The sequence below is a fragment of the Chelonoidis abingdonii genome, chromosome 1 (assembly GCF_003597395.2).
Source record: "Chelonoidis abingdonii isolate Lonesome George chromosome 1, CheloAbing_2.0, whole genome shotgun sequence".
Classification (NCBI taxonomy): Eukaryota; Metazoa; Chordata; order Testudines; family Testudinidae; genus Chelonoidis; species Chelonoidis abingdonii.
Window position 1 is genome coordinate 350,343,799 of NC_133769.1, and position 17,555 is coordinate 350,361,353.

General features: G+C 41.0%; 1 protein-coding gene across 2 annotated transcripts in view; it reads left to right on the forward strand.

Moving 5' to 3' along the window:
• The window catches only part of NOX4 (NADPH oxidase 4), a 181,158-nt gene extending 165,115 nt beyond the window's left edge, over window positions 1-16,043 (forward strand). The window contains exons 14-18 of one of the 2 annotated variants that reach the window (XM_032768741.1): window positions 287-406; window positions 4,555-4,663; window positions 6,531-6,599; window positions 8,757-8,857; window positions 15,923-16,043. In XM_032768741.1, coding sequence (XP_032624632.1) covers window positions 287-406; window positions 4,555-4,663; window positions 6,531-6,599; window positions 8,757-8,857; window positions 15,923-16,043 — 520 coding nt within the window. The remainder of the gene's footprint in view (window positions 1-286; window positions 407-4,554; window positions 4,664-6,530; window positions 6,600-8,756; window positions 8,858-15,922) is intronic. The other variant, XM_032768743.1, reaches the window with a different exon arrangement.
• The last annotated feature ends 1,512 nt before the right edge of the window (window positions 16,044-17,555 follow it).

Sequence of the window (17,555 nt, forward strand, 5' to 3'; positions counted from 1 at the left end):
TACTGTCTCCACTATAGGGCAGCCATAGTGTGGCCCTCTCTGTCCACATCATTGAGAAATGTGCCATCGCATGTAATGATGCAAAGTCTCTAGAGATTCGGTATTCCTAGGTTCCTCTCTACAGCCTCCACCACATGTGCTTTCCCAGGGAAAGCTTTCATCTTCTGTGTCCCAGAAATAATATTTAACTTAAACTGTTTCTGTAGAGGCTTTAAATTTGTTGCATCCTTTTTACTGTATTTTATTTTAATGTGTTTGTTGAAAAGTATTTCTGCTTTTTCTGCAGGCTATACATAGATGGTCCTTTTGGGAGCCCCTCTGAAGAATCCTTGAATTATGAGGTTAGCCTCTGTGTGGCTGGAGGCATTGGAGTAACTCCATTCGCATCAATACTCAACACGCTGCTGTATGTGAGCCTAACCTCTTTAAAGCCATTTTCCCCAAGTTACTTCCATGATGCATATTGTAAATGCTTCCAGCATGTGTGTAACACCTATCCATGTAACACTGCACTCCTGTGGAGAGAGAAACAGGGAGGAGGACTGAGGTCTGCCATTGAAAATCCCAAATCCGTTCATGCTGGCTGTTCATGCTGAAACAATACCACAGGTGGCACAGTGGTACCTAAAGGTCTTATAGACAGAGCTTCCCATTCCACTGAAAAGTGAGTTTGAGCTCTGCCAAGTTCATTGGGATATTTATTTACAATCCCAACCTTTTAATTAGAAAACTCCCAGTCTGTGTTAGAGCAAAGTCAGGGACAGAGATAACAGGGGCGCTGAGAGTCAGGACTGAGGTGCATTTTCCTCATATGGGGAAGCATGAGCACTATCAGCGTGATGTATATTTGGCTTCAGTCAAAGCTCCTTGCCTATCATTTATAAGAACACTTAAGCTAAGTGTTTTACAGAAACTCAAAGGAGTCAGGCTTGCCCAACTTAAATGCGACTTGGGCACCTAACTCTCTTAAGCCCCTTTGAAAATCCTAACCTAATTGCCTCTTTTAAAATTCTTACTATTGTTAATTTAAAACATTTTAAAATCCAGTAGGACAGAATTTTCAGTGGCTTTCTGTGAGTCACCAGGGCTGTCAAACTGCTACCAATCCCACTCTTACACAACGGGAGATAGCTTCATTATTATCTTTATTACATGTGTCACACTGCTGTCCAGTAGTCCCAGTCACGGGCCAATACTCCACTGTGCTAGACACGGTACAAATTGAGCAAAGACGGTCCCTGGCCCAAAGATCTTGCAGTTGAAATTAGCTTACGAAGTGTTTTACAGTTCACACATGACGTACTTGTTCAGAGATCAGCTGGTAGCTGGAGTGAAATTAAAACCTTTTAAAGCCCGATTTTCAGAGATGCTGAGCTCGCTCAGCTCCCTTCAATTTCCATCAGAGTCATGGGTGCTCAGCACTTCTGAAAATCAGGCTTTTATGTGGCGGCTCCCGGTGTCTTGTTCCCTACTAATTTTCATCTCTGAAATTCAATTGTTCATCTTGGAGCAGGGACCTCTTCAGGTCATGCTATTTTGAACAGGGAGTACCATTTTCTGAAGTGCATTTTCGTTTCTGCCAAAAGACTGGAGTCTCTCGATGGATATCCTGACCATTTTCTCCAGGACTGATTTATCCCTGACAGTGTTGAGCAAAAACGTCACATCATAACTATGGGCCAGCAGTAGATAATGAGACGGCTGCCTCTATTAGCATATTACTAGAGGCAGTGAAAGGCTTGTACATACATTGCCACAGCAGCTTAGTGTCCAGTGAATGTTTTCAATATCAGATAAATGGGATGCTTCCAAACACTGCATGCCATAGCCCAGCATTACAATGAACCAATCTTGCTGCCATGCACTGCAATATTATACGATAGCAACAGCAAGATATGTTTTGCTGTTAATATGTAAGGATATCAGCAATACAGAGCACCTGTCCACTGGTTAGGCTGCCTGTTGTTTTTTGTTCCTTCATAGAAATTGAGACCGGTGGAGTGAAAATGTTAACTGTTGTATGCAAACTTGAGGGAGGTCGGCAGCAAAGCCGTTTTTGCTAAGGACATGGAGCTGTGGAGGATATCAGGGTATCCTTCAGGACTAGGATGCAGTCTTTTGTTTTCTGTTTGGTTTTGTTTATTTTGATATTTTCTGAGCAGCTGGGGTCTCCCAGCCTGGATATACTCCACTTGGGTATCTAATAAATGTTGCCTATTTATTATAAATCATGATTGTTTGTTTTTTTTAAAGAGAGTCAGAAGTTTTTTGGCATGGATCAGGTGTCTATAAACTACTGAATATTACTACTTGTAATTTATCTTTAACATGCTTATCAGTGGACGTGGCATGTCGTACACGCATCTTTAGCTGTGTAATGGTACTGCACATATCACGTCATAGCTTACTGTAGGTAGTCCAAACCATGTATGTTTGACATGCCATTCACTTCACATGCATGCATGATGCATACCACAAAACAGTACAGCTCAATCTTGGATTGATTCAACCTAGCTCATTCCCACTGCCGTGTGTTTGCTCAAGTCAGAAGTCTGAACTGATGAAAGGTAGTCCCCAGTGAATCCTCTTGTATATCTTTCAGTTCATTTATGCTGAGAGACATTTGTTTTCTTTTGTCATTTCAGAATGATGTGCTGGAGTAAATGGCTAGAATTTATTGCGTGCGTACGTACGGCACATATGATACTGTATTTTTGATCTCACCCCGTATGGTCAGACCATTACCTTGGTTGTGGTTTCTCCCAGCACAAATGACATGCAAAATAGGGAGAAATAACGTTTGTCTGCAGGACAGCATTGTACGTGCAGCAGCTGGTGTCAGGACATTAAGGATGCTGCACTCCCACTACAGACACACAAGGCGTGAAGCGCAGGGCAGCCAGCACCTTTCTGCAGGTTATGGAGAGTTCACACGAGGGGTCAGAGCCCCCACACCCTGTGTGCTATGGGATATTTGCTCCACAGCACCTCCTGCAGGCCTGCAGTGGAAGGTTTAGGCATATGGAAAGGGACAGTGGCATAGCCGTCAGTTAAACAAATGTGTTAGCAAAATGGCCCAGATGTTAGGGTTGGTGGGTGCCCGGTTTTCAACCAGAAAGTCCAGTTGAAAAGGGAACCTGGCAGTGTCTGGTAAGATGTACAGACTGGACACCAAAAGCCTGGTTACCATGGGCAGGGCGAGGAGGCACCAGATCATCAGACTGCACAAGCCCCTGCTCAGCCAGGACTGCCTCCTACTGGCATCTTATGGGCAGACAGGCAGACTCTGCATCAGGCTCCAGCTCTAGAGCAGAGGGAGCCCAGCTTGGGCGGGAGTGGGGAGCTGGAGAGGATCCAGCTGTGAGCAAAGGAGAGGGAGGAGAGCAGCTGGAAGTGGGAGGCAAAAGGAGTGATCCAGGGCAGGGCCTGGAGGAAGAGGTGGGGCAGGAGTGAGGTTTTAGAGGAAGACGCAAATCAGGGAGGTCTAGTTATCAGCAATTAGAAAGTTGGTAGCCCTAATGCTGGTATATGGGACCATAGCGGCTACTGTAAGTCATGTGCAATAGGAGATGTGGAGCAGCTCTGTCATTATCCCACACCTTGCCCCCTGGACATGGCATTTGGCCTAACACACACATATACTGCTGTATTTTGGAAGTCCAGAATGCAGCTGTGATGGTCTCCAATGAGTCTTTACAATCTGTAAATAGCTTTAATGGGAAGGATTTTGTCCCCTCAATAGCTAAATTATAGGGAAGTAACAATAACATAAAACCAGCCATGGCTGATCTGAGAACAAATCATGCAGACTTTTAAAAAAAAATCTATTTAGCAGTAGAGAGTTTTTTTTTTTTTTCATGTTTATTTTCTAGCCTGGTTCATAGCTTTTGTACTAAATTCATGTTTTGTCTTCATCTCCATTAGGAAACCTGGCACAAGTGTCACGTTTTCTAAACCAAATACCAAACTTTGTCCATGAATGTGCTTTATCCGTTTATCTTTGGGGACTATACCTTTGTCTAGCACAATGGGGCCCTGACCTTGTTTAGGCCTCTGTGCACTACCACAATATAAATATAAAATAATAATTGAAATCATCTGATGCTTGCATGCACCTGAATGCAGAATTTGACCCTAACTTTGCTTTGGAGTTGCATTTTGTAAGGTTTGCATTTATCAGCATCACCTCCTCTGGCAAGAACGGAGTTTGTGGAATGAACTCTGCCTTATAGTTGCAATAAAGAATCCACACTATGTATTTGAAATGCAGAGGCAGCTTTGCTTTTAGATAACAACTTTCATCTTGGTTATGATGTATGAATCAACAGTCTTACTGTAAGTCATATATGCAGTCGGTGTGCAGTATATACTGTTCGGCTGTGTTATGGGGTCAGTATTTAAGTCCATCCTTTTAGAGTGATTTGGGCATTTCAGTGTGATGGGGGAAAAACTAACTTCACTTAATGGAAATGGAAATTAACATTTGCACAGAGAATATAAAGCGTATTAATTAGTGCTAATTAATTCCCTAAACATATCATTTTCATTTTAAAGTGATGACTGGCAATGCTACAAGCTCAGAAGACTTTATTTTATTTGGGTGTGCAGGGAAATCCAGTCCTTTCGCTGGTTTGCAGATTTGCTCTGTATGCTGCATAACAAGGTAAAGGGGATGATAACAGAGGGTTGGTTTTAAAGGGATACGGACAATTAACACATCTGTGTGTGTATGGGGAGACTTTGGCAAACCAGTAAAGTGCCTGAAACCACTATGGTTTATTGTTAAAGACAGCCTAGTCAGCAAGCTGTTAAAAGCAAGTCTTAGCTTGACCAAGGCAGGAGGGGAGGGGGATTTAGGGTGCCACCAAAAAGGCACCCACGTCCTTCCTGATAAGAATTGAGTTAAAATTGCTGATACATGCATTTTCAAAGAGTAGGATATGCCCCAGGAATGTCTATTGCGGTCTCAAGGCTGCAAGTTCTGGAAAGACCCACACTTGGTTAATCAATGATCAGAAGGAACCTCTTGCTTGAAACTGCTTACTTAACAAGGTTTCTTTAATTACTAATGTATAAATAAGGGGAAAAAGCTTGAGACAAGTGGGACTCATGTGGGGACTGGCCTCTCCCTGTGGATGCATCTTGTGTTCCCCAGCGGCAGATGAGCTGTCGCTGTATCACTGGAAAGCCACACTCAGCTTTGGTAATTATTAAGGGTTGGGAGTGTTTTACTAACTTGTTGCGGACGTGTGTAAGTGCTTGAGACTAAAGTTTAGCTTTAAGTGAAAGCACTCTTGTGTTGTCCTGTTTGTGCCAGCCATCTATCGGTTGGACGGCCGTGTCTCCCCTGATTTATTTCGTGACAACTCCTTGCACAGAGTAAAAGTTACCAAGAGCTTTGGGTTGAAAGAACCCCGGGTAACATTTGAATATTTAGATTAGTAACAAAAGTGTTTCCATTAAACATGACTAGAGAAGGCTGGGATTTCAGAGGGACCAAACCATGTTATGTGGTTGGGTAGCAAAATGGCAGATGAAATTTGTTATTGATGTACATGGAAGGACTGGTTCAGAGTGTCATGTGGGACAAAACGGGTGAAATCCTGCCAACCCCTGAAGTTAATGGAAGTTTTGCAATTTCCTTCAGTGGAGCCAGGATTTTACTCACCCTGCACTTGCCTTGTTGAATCTCATCAGATTTCTTTTGGCCTAATCCTCTAATTTGTCTAGGTCCCTTTGTATCCTATCCCTACCCTCCAGGGTATCTGCCACTCCTACCAGTTTAGTGTCATCAGCAAATTTACTGAGGATGCAATCCACACCATCCTCCAGATCATTAATGAAGATATTGAACAAAACCGTCCCTGGACAGACCCTTGGGGCACTCTGCTTGATACTGGCTGCCAACTGGACATGGAGCCATTGATCACTTGGAGCGGGAAGGACCTAGCTGCCTGGGAGCTCAGGGTACCTGTATAGAGCAGTGCTGGGGAAGGGCAGGCAGATCTGGGGAGCTCTGGCCTGACGAGTCCCCAGGCTGAGGCCCTGCCAAAGGCCAGGGAAGGTACTAGAGCTGCAGAGGTGCAGCCCAGTGACAGGCAGAGGCAGCTGGGATAGCTCAGTGGTTTGAGCATTGGCCTGCTAAACCCAGGGTTGTGAGTTCAATCATTGAGGCCATTTAAGGATCTGGGAGAAAAATCTGTCTGGCCGTTGGTCCTGCTTTGAGCAGGGGATTGGACTTGATGACCTCCTGAGGTCTCTTCCAACCCTGATATTCTGTGATTCATCTTCAATTCTCAAAACAGAGATCAGGTGGATTTTAAAATCTTTTTAGAAGAATTTGTTCATGTATCCTGGGATGTAAAGAAGCTTCTGGGTAAAAGAAAGATATGTAAAATGTCATTTTCATTAACGTGTCCACTGCATCTTCTCTGAAGATCAAGTTTAATCAGGGTACTGGACAAGAGCAACTGCATTCTTATATAAGAAGAGACATATTAATTCACTTGATGTTTTTCTGATCCTTCCAGCTTTGGCAGGAAAACCGCCCAGACTACATAAACATCCAGCTGTACCTCAGTCAAACAGATGGGATACAGGTATGTGGCTAAATGCTGTTTATAAACCTAAGTAGATCTGGTGGTGGTGGTCAACACAAACTGCCAGTTAAGCATGAAATGGAATGATTGCAGATGGTTTAAGCAGAGAATAAGGGCTAATTCTCTCAGTAAGACTGCATCACAAGTCCAGCTCCGTAATACTAGAAGAATGAAGTCTAGTAGCATTCGGTTAATTATCAATGGGCAGAGATCCATATCTCCCTCCACTAGGAAAGAGGTCCTTCCAGGCCAGGCCACAGACTAGACAGTTGGCAGGGCTTTGTGGGAAACTTGCATCATTCCTGGGCTGAGGATCAGGCTGGAATAATTCTAGCCCGAAACTTTTGAAAGCAAACACATTGTGAGAAACTGGCTATTTTTAAAAATCCCAACTGATTTCTTTTTGTTTTGCTTTTGTCTCGAATGTTTGAAGAAGTCAGACTTTTTAAAGTATGCAGCCAGAAAATGTATTGAACTATTCACAGTATGCCAGTTAAGAGAGTTAGATTTATTCCCCACTGGCGGAAACTTTGTGAAGCATTTATACATGGGATGCAGTGATCTAGATGTTAGCATTTTATATCCATTTTGCACTGATGTAGCATAGACGTAAGAGCCCGATTCTTCACCTTCAAAATTAATGTGAGCTTTGCCGTTAACTTTGATTGGCATCAGATCAAGCCTTAAATTACTGCGCAAGGTGAAAGGCAGTCAAAAATCAGGTCTATTGTAGGTCTAAATCTCCTCTCTAGCAGATGAAGACAAGATAAAATTTATTGTTCTGATGAGAAGTACCCCAATATATGGGGCTTGCTGCTGGGCTACAGCTAAATAATCTGCCAGCAACAATTCTGAACAGTCTTCCAAATATTCAATGCTAGTTCCAAATAACTGGATGAGATGTCTCTGCCGGCATGGAGATAATCCAATATATTATTAATAAACAGGTAAGAAATGACTAGGTTCAAGTCAAAACATCCAAGATGAAGCTGAATGTCAATGAAATGCAGTTTAGAATATTTACTCTTAAATTATGTGTCCAGTAGCTACTGACTTTGTATTAGAACTCCTTTTCTTTTTTATGGCCATTTGGTAGAAAAAGCGGCATCAAGTATAGAACTGTATACAATGAGGGCTAAATTTTGTCTTCTGTTACACTGGCATAAATCCAGATTTGAAGTTACTCCAGATAGTTCAAGGGGAGCACTGGATGCAAGTCTCCATTGCCCTGCACTTGTGCTGTCATTGAAACCAATCAAAGTGAGTGTTACACGCTACCAAACCAGAATAGTGTCACCTTTTACTCACTCCGCACTGAGTGACCCGAGATGCAGGACACCAGAGAATCAAGGCCATTTTTTTTTCCAGAAAATGCTTTCTGCCATGGTAAAAAAAAACAATGTAAAATGGTTCAAGCTTAGAATAAACTTTTGTATTAGTATAATAGACGGTTTAGATCATTCAATTATGGGGTACATGCAGAAAATCAGATCAGATATAATTCTTCTCTAGCCACATGTTGTATTATATTAGGACAGTAAAACAAGGAACGGCAATGCAATGCAGTGGAAACAGGTTTGGCTTCATAAAGAGAATTCAGCTGGGATTTTAGTGAGTTAGAATTGCTAGAAGAATCCTATGCTCACTCCAAGGACCCAGCTTTGGTGCTTGATGCTGCTGAGGCTGTTCAAAGCAACTGGTAAACCATCCTCTAGAAGTTTCTGTTGTCACTTTTTCAGCCCCAGTTAGCTTAGGGGTTTCTTGTACCAATAGTAGGTAAAAATACTTCAGAGAGAAATGTGATTTTCCTGTATGGACAGTGACCCTTCATGAGTAGCAGTGAAGGCAAACTAGGGAGTGAATATTGAGAATATAACTATTGTTCTATGGATTAATGGACAAGTTGGTTTTAAAATAATGTGGAGACTAATAAGCAGCTATATAAGAAACAGCACACATCCCTGAAGATGGCTATTCAAAAGGCAAGGAGCCAAGGTATTGATGCATAGAAATGGCTGCAGTTTAAGTCACACAGGTTTTTTACATTTCAGCTATTTAGTAAGTCAGCCAGGGCATCTACCAGACCAGTATGCAAGCTCTGAGTGATGTGTAACAATTTAAAAAACACACAGCAACTGAATGTATTATTTCTCACAGAAAATAATTGATGAAAAATATCAGGTCCTGAACGCAAGGCTTTTGATTGGACGACCTCGTTGGAAACTCCTTTTTGATGAAATAGCCAAGTGTAACAGACAGTAAGTACCAATCTTATTGGGTTTTGCCACAGTTTGAGGGATGAGGATTGTGTACGTTTAATAAACAGCTATATTTTCATGGAAATGACTTTGGGGTTTATCTTATGTAACATTCAAGCTACTGATGTTGATATTACCAAATATGTTGCAGCTGAAAGATGGACTGTATAAAAAAAAATCTTTCAGTTTGAGCTATAAGAGCAGTTCATCTTCTCCTGCAACAAAACCATTCCATGTCCCAGGCAATAAAAATCATATTTCTCTGTTATTACACAGAGATTATACATGTTTTAATCCTTTGCAATAATCACTATCTGGCTTGCAACATATGCCAGTTTTATACTGAAAGATATAATTGGTGCTTTCTGCAGTTACTTTTACAATTTACAGTTTGAATAATAGAAATGCAACAGTAAAACTCCGGCTGTACTCTGTTGTGTTATGTCTTTGTTCAGAAGATGCATTTTCTTTGGGGGGTACCAGTGCTATTTATTGTTTAAGAGCTGACTCTGTAATCAGTACTGTACAAGGCAGACCTTACAGTCTAGACAAGGCATATGTAGAATAAATGAGACACACACCAAATTATTGCGTCACCTCTTCTGGATTTAATTTAACCCAAACCAGCCTCATTGATGCTGTGGTTACTGAGGATTAAATCCTGAGAAGAATTGGGCCCCAGCAAATCTTATTGGTCTCAGTGTGAGTGCTTGGTGTGTGATATCTCTCCGGGTCAGGACCTAAGATCTGATTTGTACACTGTGGTACTAATCTTGCTGTTCCCCCGAAGTAGCATAAAGTGTTTAGCACAGTGGACCCATGCTCCCTGTTAGGGAGTTATTGTAATGCAAACCAATATATATGAATACTGCCCCCCAGTGATGTGGAGAGGGGAAGGCAGGAACTGGGGCCTAGGTAGGGGTGTGTACTTCCTGTGCAACATGAAAACAGCTCTGCAGAGGCTTAGCTTTGGGCAGTCCTGCTCTTTATGGTGGTGAGAGATAGGGCATGGCGAAGGAGAGTAGGGAGGGTGTGAGAGATGGATCTGCTGCTAGGTTGGTCCTGTAATCAAGCCTCCTGCATAGTTTGCGAAATGTTAACCCTGTAAGTGTCATTCTTATTTCTTTCTTAATCTTTTGTCCATTCTATTTTTAAAATACCAAAATAATGGGAACGTCCATCATTTCTCTTGGGAGACTCTTGCACACCAGAATGGACATCACATTCAAGATGTTTTTCATTTTTCCTTTCTACATTTCATCTCATCACCCCTGGTTAGATCCTCAAGCACCACTTTCCCATACATCTTTGTGTCTGTAAGATGCCCATCACCTTGATTTCTAAGCAACATGTCTTGTACTACCTCAGTAATGCTTCTGCATCCTTGACTGTGTACACCTTTTACATTATTTGTAGATCTTATTATGTCCTTCCTCAGCCCATGTCACCCCCTTGCTAAGGTCGGTAAACTAGCTCTGTAAGGTCACCATCCTGCAGACACTTGAATTAGGTGTGTGGTGCAGGTAAGGAGTTCCATTAACTTAGAACTTATCAGGTGCAAGATCGAGACTTTAACCTTTCACCATATTTCAATTTTTCAGCTCCCTGACCTTTTTTTTCCTTTTTCTCCTACCTTTTCCCACTTGTCAGTAACTCCCTGCGAATGGCCCTGGTGAAAAATGCATACCACTAAATAAGGGCAAGACAAACAGTTCCTCTTTTAGCCAAACAAGTCTAGCATCGGCATTCAGGATTCCGGACATGTTTGCAGACACACACTGGTTGGTTTTCAGTCTTTATTTGGTGACATCCAAAGTTTTTCCCAGTTTTTATTTTACATTTCTACTAAAAAAGAACAGGTTAGACAAACCCCAGGCAGGGATGGTCTAGAGATAACACATAGTCCTAAATGCAGGAGACTGGACTAGATGACCTCTTGAGCACCCTTCGCACCCTATGATTCTGTGGCTATGGCTATGGTTACTAAAAGCCCAACATAAACATGCAACTAGGGATGCTCTTATCAGTTCAGCCGTACCATTGGTTTTGATTGCTTGACTCCCAGACAGGGAAAGCTCATGTCTAAGTGTCTGAGGTCTGCTAGAATGTAGTAGTTCTCTGCACAGTTAACAGATTAATTCAATCCAGCATTAGGTTCATATTCTTTCAGTTCAACTAAGAGGAGCAAAAGTGCACCATCTACTGTTGATAGTTTATACCACATCTACAGTATTTGTACTGGGACAATTTGGTGTGTACGTTATACAGCCAGTTTTCAGGATTTTCGTGCGATTGTATTTGGGGAAAAGGTGGTGCCCTTTTTTGTGGTTCATTTATCTTCAGGATAAAAATGTGCTATATACTTCTGAGATATTTTCATAGCTTTTAAATTTTGCTGGTTCCAAATGGCAATATGCTTCTTCCATAGAGCTGAGAATGAGCTAAACAGAAGAAATTAAAACTTGGGGAAAGAAGATATGTAAAGATAAGGCACATTTTCTCCATGCTATAAAAGAGAATCATCTATAAGGAAAGTAACACATGGTTTGGAATCAGAAAAATCCCAAGTCCTAGCTCTGGCTCTTATTATATTGCCAGTCACCTCACCTCTCCTTCAATTACTTCACGTGTAAAATGGGAATAATAATGCTTACCCGCCTACTTGCTTCACAGGGGTGTTGTATGGATTGATGAATTAGTATTTGCACAACACTTTGAAAATATAAAGTGCTATAGCAGTGCTAAGTATTACTGTTAAGAGTGGTCTGGTGGATAGGGCATTGACTTGACTAGGACTTAAGAGCCCTAGATTGAATTTCTGGCTCAGCCACAGACTTCCAGTGTGACCTTGGGCATGTCACTTTACCTTTCTTTGACTCAGTTTCCTGTTGTAAAATGTTCCCTACTCATGAAAGTGCTGTCAGGATAAAAATCTGTTAGTGATTGTGAGGGGCTTGAGATACTGTGTTGATTACAGTTATGTAAGGACCTAGAGTGAGAGATACTATATTAGTTTTACTCAACTCGCTGTACTTGATTAAACTAATGGATACAAATGTTTAATAACATTAAGGCTTTGAATTAAATACACAATAAGATAAAAATTCAGATTCAAGGCTTACTTGCCCTTCTCCTCCACAAAAGCACATACTATCTAGTTTTCAAAAGTGTTTTGTCACCATCAGAGCACGTTGAAGACAGTGGTCAGTAATTTGCTCAATGCATCTGAAAATCAGGCCACTTATTTTTCTCCCTTTGTCAGTAATGCAACACTGGACCATTATGACAATGGAATTCAGTGTAAATGCACAACAGTGCGGGGAATGGGATGGTGCTGAATGTGTATGGAAAGATTGTAAATCGTGTGGGATCATATACTTAAAAATGGTATTATAATGCACCTGCACAAGGCCATCGCTTTGGTTGCACATGCAGCTTTTTTGGTGACATTTCCTGCCTTTTGCAATGCTAGTGTTCGCTTCCCTTCATCGCAGAAGGTCAATGGCCATCTGTTATTCAGGTTGCCTAATTATGGATTTAACTGGCTAACTTTAGATACCTAAGTTTGAAAGTGTGGGCCAGAGACTTTTTTCTGTGATACATTTTCTTCTTTCAAAGGCACGTATTTCCATAAGTTTGTCATATCCTGAGACTGTACTTTTTTTCTGTCTAGCAGTTCAGACTTCCTTCAGTGCAGTTTGGGGGACGATGCAGTTAACTGTGATGTGAACTTAACTGCACACTAAAATAGATTGTATATACCAGCAAGCTGCCACTGTCATTCTCTGCTATATACATATGTCTTAATTATCAAAAGTGGCCACTGATTTTGGGTGCCTCAGTTTTTGGATGCTGAATCTGAGACTCCTAGAACAAAACTGCCATTGACTGCAGTGGGAGTTTACGCTGCATAAGAATTGAGTATGGACTCTGGGATCTGGATTTGATCCAACTACATTAACAATTGTGTGCCTTTTGAATAATGAATTCCTAACATAGAACACGGATTACTGTTAATATTCACATCATCTGTCTGAACAATTCCTTGGAACTGCTGTGGTGTACACTAGTACTGTGGATAAATGGTAATGAATGTAACTATACATTCTAGATCTTCAGTAATGAATGTCTAATAAGAACCCACATCTCTGCATGTGCATCTTAAAATTTGGTAAATGCTTATTTCAGCTTTTCCTTTGTCATTTTAAGTAATCAAGAATCATACAAATGTAAGGCTGGAAGGGACCCTGAGAAGTCATCTAGTCAAGCCCCCTGCGCTAAGACCAAGTAAACCTAGACCACCCCTGACAAGTGTTTGTCAGACTTGTTCTTAAAAGCCTCCCATGATGGGGATGCCACAACCTCCCTTGGAAACCAATTCCAGAATTTAACTACCCTTATAGTTAGAAAGTTTTCCCTAGTGGCTAACCTAAATCTCCCTTGCTGCAGATTAAGCCCATTACTTCTTGTTCTACCTTCAATGGACATGGAGAACAATTTACTACCCACCTCTTTAGAAGAGTCCTTAACATATTTGAAGACTTATCAGTTCCCCCTTCAGTCTTCTTTTCTCAAGACTAAAGATGCTCAGTTCTTTTAACTTTTCCTTGTAGGTCCGGTTTTCTAAACCTTTTATCATTTTTGGTGCTCTCCTCTGGACTCTCCCCACTTAGCCTACATATTTCCTGAAGAGTGGTGCTCAGAACTGGATGCAGAACTCCAAATGAGGCCTCACCAGTGCTGAGTAGAGTGGGACAGTTACCTCCTGTGTCTTACATATAGTACTTCTATTAATACACCCCAGAATTACATTAACCTTTTTCGCGGTTGCATCAAGTTGTTGACTTATATTCAATTTCTGAGCTGCTATAACCAGGGATTTGGAGCAATCAAATTTTTAATTGATTCCAGCTCCGGGCATAAAACCTACTGGTGTGCGCTCCAGCTCTGGGCTCCGCTCCAAAGCCCTGGCTATAACCCCCAGATCCTTTTCAACAGTACTACCACCTAGCCAGTCATTTTCCATTTGTGCATTGATTTTTCCTTGCTATGTGAAGTACTTTGCATTGTTGAATTCAGACAAATTCTCCAATTTGTCAAGGTCATTGGAATTCTATTCCTGTCCTCCAAAGTGCTTGCTACCCTCCCAGCTAGGTGTCATCTGCAAATTTTATAAGCATACTCTGTGTTCTATTGTCCCAGACATTAATGAAAATATTAAATAGTACTGGACTCAGGACTGACCTCCTCTGCAGGACCCCACTAGATATGCCCTCCCAGTTAGACAGCAAATCACTGATAATTCCTCTTTGAGTAGGTTTTCAACCAGTGGTGCACCCACTTATAGTAATTTCATATAGACTATATTGCTCTAATTTGTTTAAGAGAATATGATGTGGGACTGTGTCAAAAGCCTTATTAAAATTAAGATAAACCACAGCTACTGCTTCCTCTTTTCCACCTGGCCAGTAGCCCTGTCAAAGGAGGAAATTAGGTTGGTTTGGCATGATTTGTTCTTGGCAGATCCATGCTGGATATTTCTGATAACCCTATGATCCTCCAGGTGCTTACAAGTTATTAATTTGTTGCAATATCTTTCCAAGTATCAAAGCTAGGCTGACTGGTGTATAATTCCTCTGATCCTCTTTTTCAAGATGTGTACTATGTTTTCCTTTCTTCAGTCTTCTTGGACTTCACCCGTCCTCCATGAGTTCTCAAAGATAATGGCTAACAGTTCCGAGATTGCTTCAGCTAGTTCCTTAAATTCCCTAGGATGAATTTCACCAGGCCCTGCTGACTTATCTAAATATTCTTTAACCTGTTCCTTACAATTCTATAATAGTAATTTTATAATAATAATAATTAATAATGTTGTAATAATAAGGCCTAGTTAATTTACCTTTTATAGCATACTAGTCTAAAAAGTGAAAAGTCAAATTTGGTAGAAAATGAACATTTTCTAACCTGAGTGCCTAATATTGGGCACCCACATCCATATTTAAATGCCTTAACTTGCATGACTTTGGACATGCTGGGTTCATAGTCCCATTTTAGTTATACTCATATTCCCTCTTTTTTCCTCCAAACTGTGCCTAGGAACTAAATCACAGAGGATTGGATTTTCAGCAGTGATGAGTAACCACAGATCAAATACCACTGACTTAAATGACTAAAAAAACACACAAAACCCTACATTAGGAGAACATTAAGGTTCCATGGGTGAGCACTCAAAAGTGAGGAAATGTCACAAATAAGGTTGCATGTGCCTCCTTTACTCTGTCCCTTTGTGCATGTGCAATGTAGTCTTCAGTTTCGGATCGAATCTGGAGCATATTCGGCGGGACATTGATTGTGCTGTTCCAGTGATGCAGAGTTGCCATAAACCCAGTTTAACTGGCATTAATTGAAGACAAGCCAGTAAGCTAATTTATAACAGTCTTTTGTCACCGAAGTATATCAGTGAATCTAGGCTCATGATTTTGGTCACAGATTAAGGGTCATATCCTGTCTTTGGGTCCTCACAAGACTTCGACATGCATAGGAGAAGGGCAGAATTTCAATCTGAATGTTTCAATCAAGAACATTGTAGCAACAGAGGCATTCTGCTTCTGCTAGAAATAATGCATGATCTAGTAGTGCTTCCCTTTAATTAGCATATTGAATCATCAAAGACTTGATTGTGATCTCACGGTGGTATAAATGAGAAGTTATACTAATGAAGTCATTGCAGTGACACAGATTTGTAATAGTGAGAGTGACTGAGCAGTGGGAGTGGTGGATTCTTGATCTTTGGGTGTCTTCAAATCAAGATGGGATTCCTTTTGGGAAAATGTGCTTTGATCAAACACAAGTTATTGCACTCAATACAGGGATAAATGGGTGAAATTCTATGGTTACTGATATTCAAGAGGTCAGATTAAATGAACTAATGGTCCTTTCTGGCCTTAAAATATATGACACTAGTGTAATTCTGTGGCATGTGAGATTAGAATCCAGCTCTGTGTGCCTTTAGACACAATTCACAATTTATCTGGCATGTGGTGACTCACTTTTCATTCTTAATAGGAAAACTGTTGGTGTTTTCTGTTGCGGACCAAATGAAATCTCCAAGGTACTTCACAAATTGAGCAACAGCAGCAACTCCTATGGGACAAGGTTTGAATACAATAAAGAATCCTTCAGCTGAAAGTCTTGGGACTAACAGGACTCTATGGAAGAAAGAAGTGCAATTATTTTTTGTTAGACTTAAGAGTCAGAGCTTTGTGCTAAGCAGATACAATGTACCAAAGAGTAGCAAGTTTTCTTATTTATGATTATTTAAAATTCTGAAATAAGGAGGACGCAGCAGAGTACCAAGTCACATCAAGTGTTTATACTCAAAGCCAAAAGGGTTCAGAGAAGATTTGTTATGATGGTGCGGATGATTCATTTATCAGTGTGTAAATTAATTTAAAAAATGGAAACACACAGTTGCTTTTATGGCTGATTCAAGAACAATCCATGGAACAGCTGAAATTTCTCCACGTCAGCTTGCTAAACTCAGTTCTGTGAAATTGAGATTGGTTAAATGAACACCAGATTGATCAGAATTAAAAGTGCTCTGCAATACCGATGGTGCTCTTTACTGGCACACAAATGAAACGGCTTTGAAATGGAGAAACTCCAGGCAAAAATATTAGATGATTTAAATATTGCAGATTGGGATTCTGTATGTAAAATATGAATGTTTATTCTCTCTAGCCTGTCTCCATACTGGATAGCTGTCTGGTAGGGATATATATTGAGGGCTCACCCCAGATTATGGGAAAGTGACTGCAACCCTATGAAATCTCTGGGCCAAATCCTGTGGTGATGTAAATGACAGGTGGGGTGTAAATTGGCCTATAGGGGTACTAGTGTAACTTCTATCAGTTTGATACTGAGTGAGTTCGCAAAAAGCACATGATTTATGCACTTAGAGGGAGTTGGATCAGGAAAAACAACTAGCAGGAGAAGGCAAGACAGGGTATTTCTGCTATACCCCCAAGTCACCATGTAAGTCACACTCACTTTGCACACGCTCACACACACACACGCATGGATGAATGAGTTCATGCTGCACTTTTTAGGTGCCTCTGCTGATGAATTTACAACTCTCATACTCCAGAGTGACTCAAGTTGATTTCAGCCTCTCAACTGACTTTAATGAATTGATGCTGAATTACACCGATATAACTGAGAGGAGAATTGGGGCACATGTTATTTGCATCACCATTTATAACATGGTAGGAATTAGCCTTAATTGCTGTGACTCTTTGCTTCGTCTGTGCTGATGAAAGCCTTGCCCGGTCTCCAGAATGATGATGATGTTTTTCTCTTCCCAGAGTTTCAGAACATGAGCTCCCTCTCCTACCATCCATTTCCCAATCTGTACATAGTAAGTGGGGGAAATCAGAACCTACTGATTCTGAGGAGCAACATTTCCCCTATCCCATTGCCTTGGCCTCCTTTATTTCTTCTTTAATCCCCCAGTTCTGTTTCCTCATGGTCAAGTTCTGCTCTGAGGATAACAGGGAACTAAAGACATACACAATCGGGATCAGTATAGTTCCATTGATTTTAATAGAATATCACTGATTTTGAGTGGATCTGGCCCTTAATCTTCACCCAGACCTCAGGAACATCACCTCTAGAATGCTTGTGGCATACACTGAAGCAG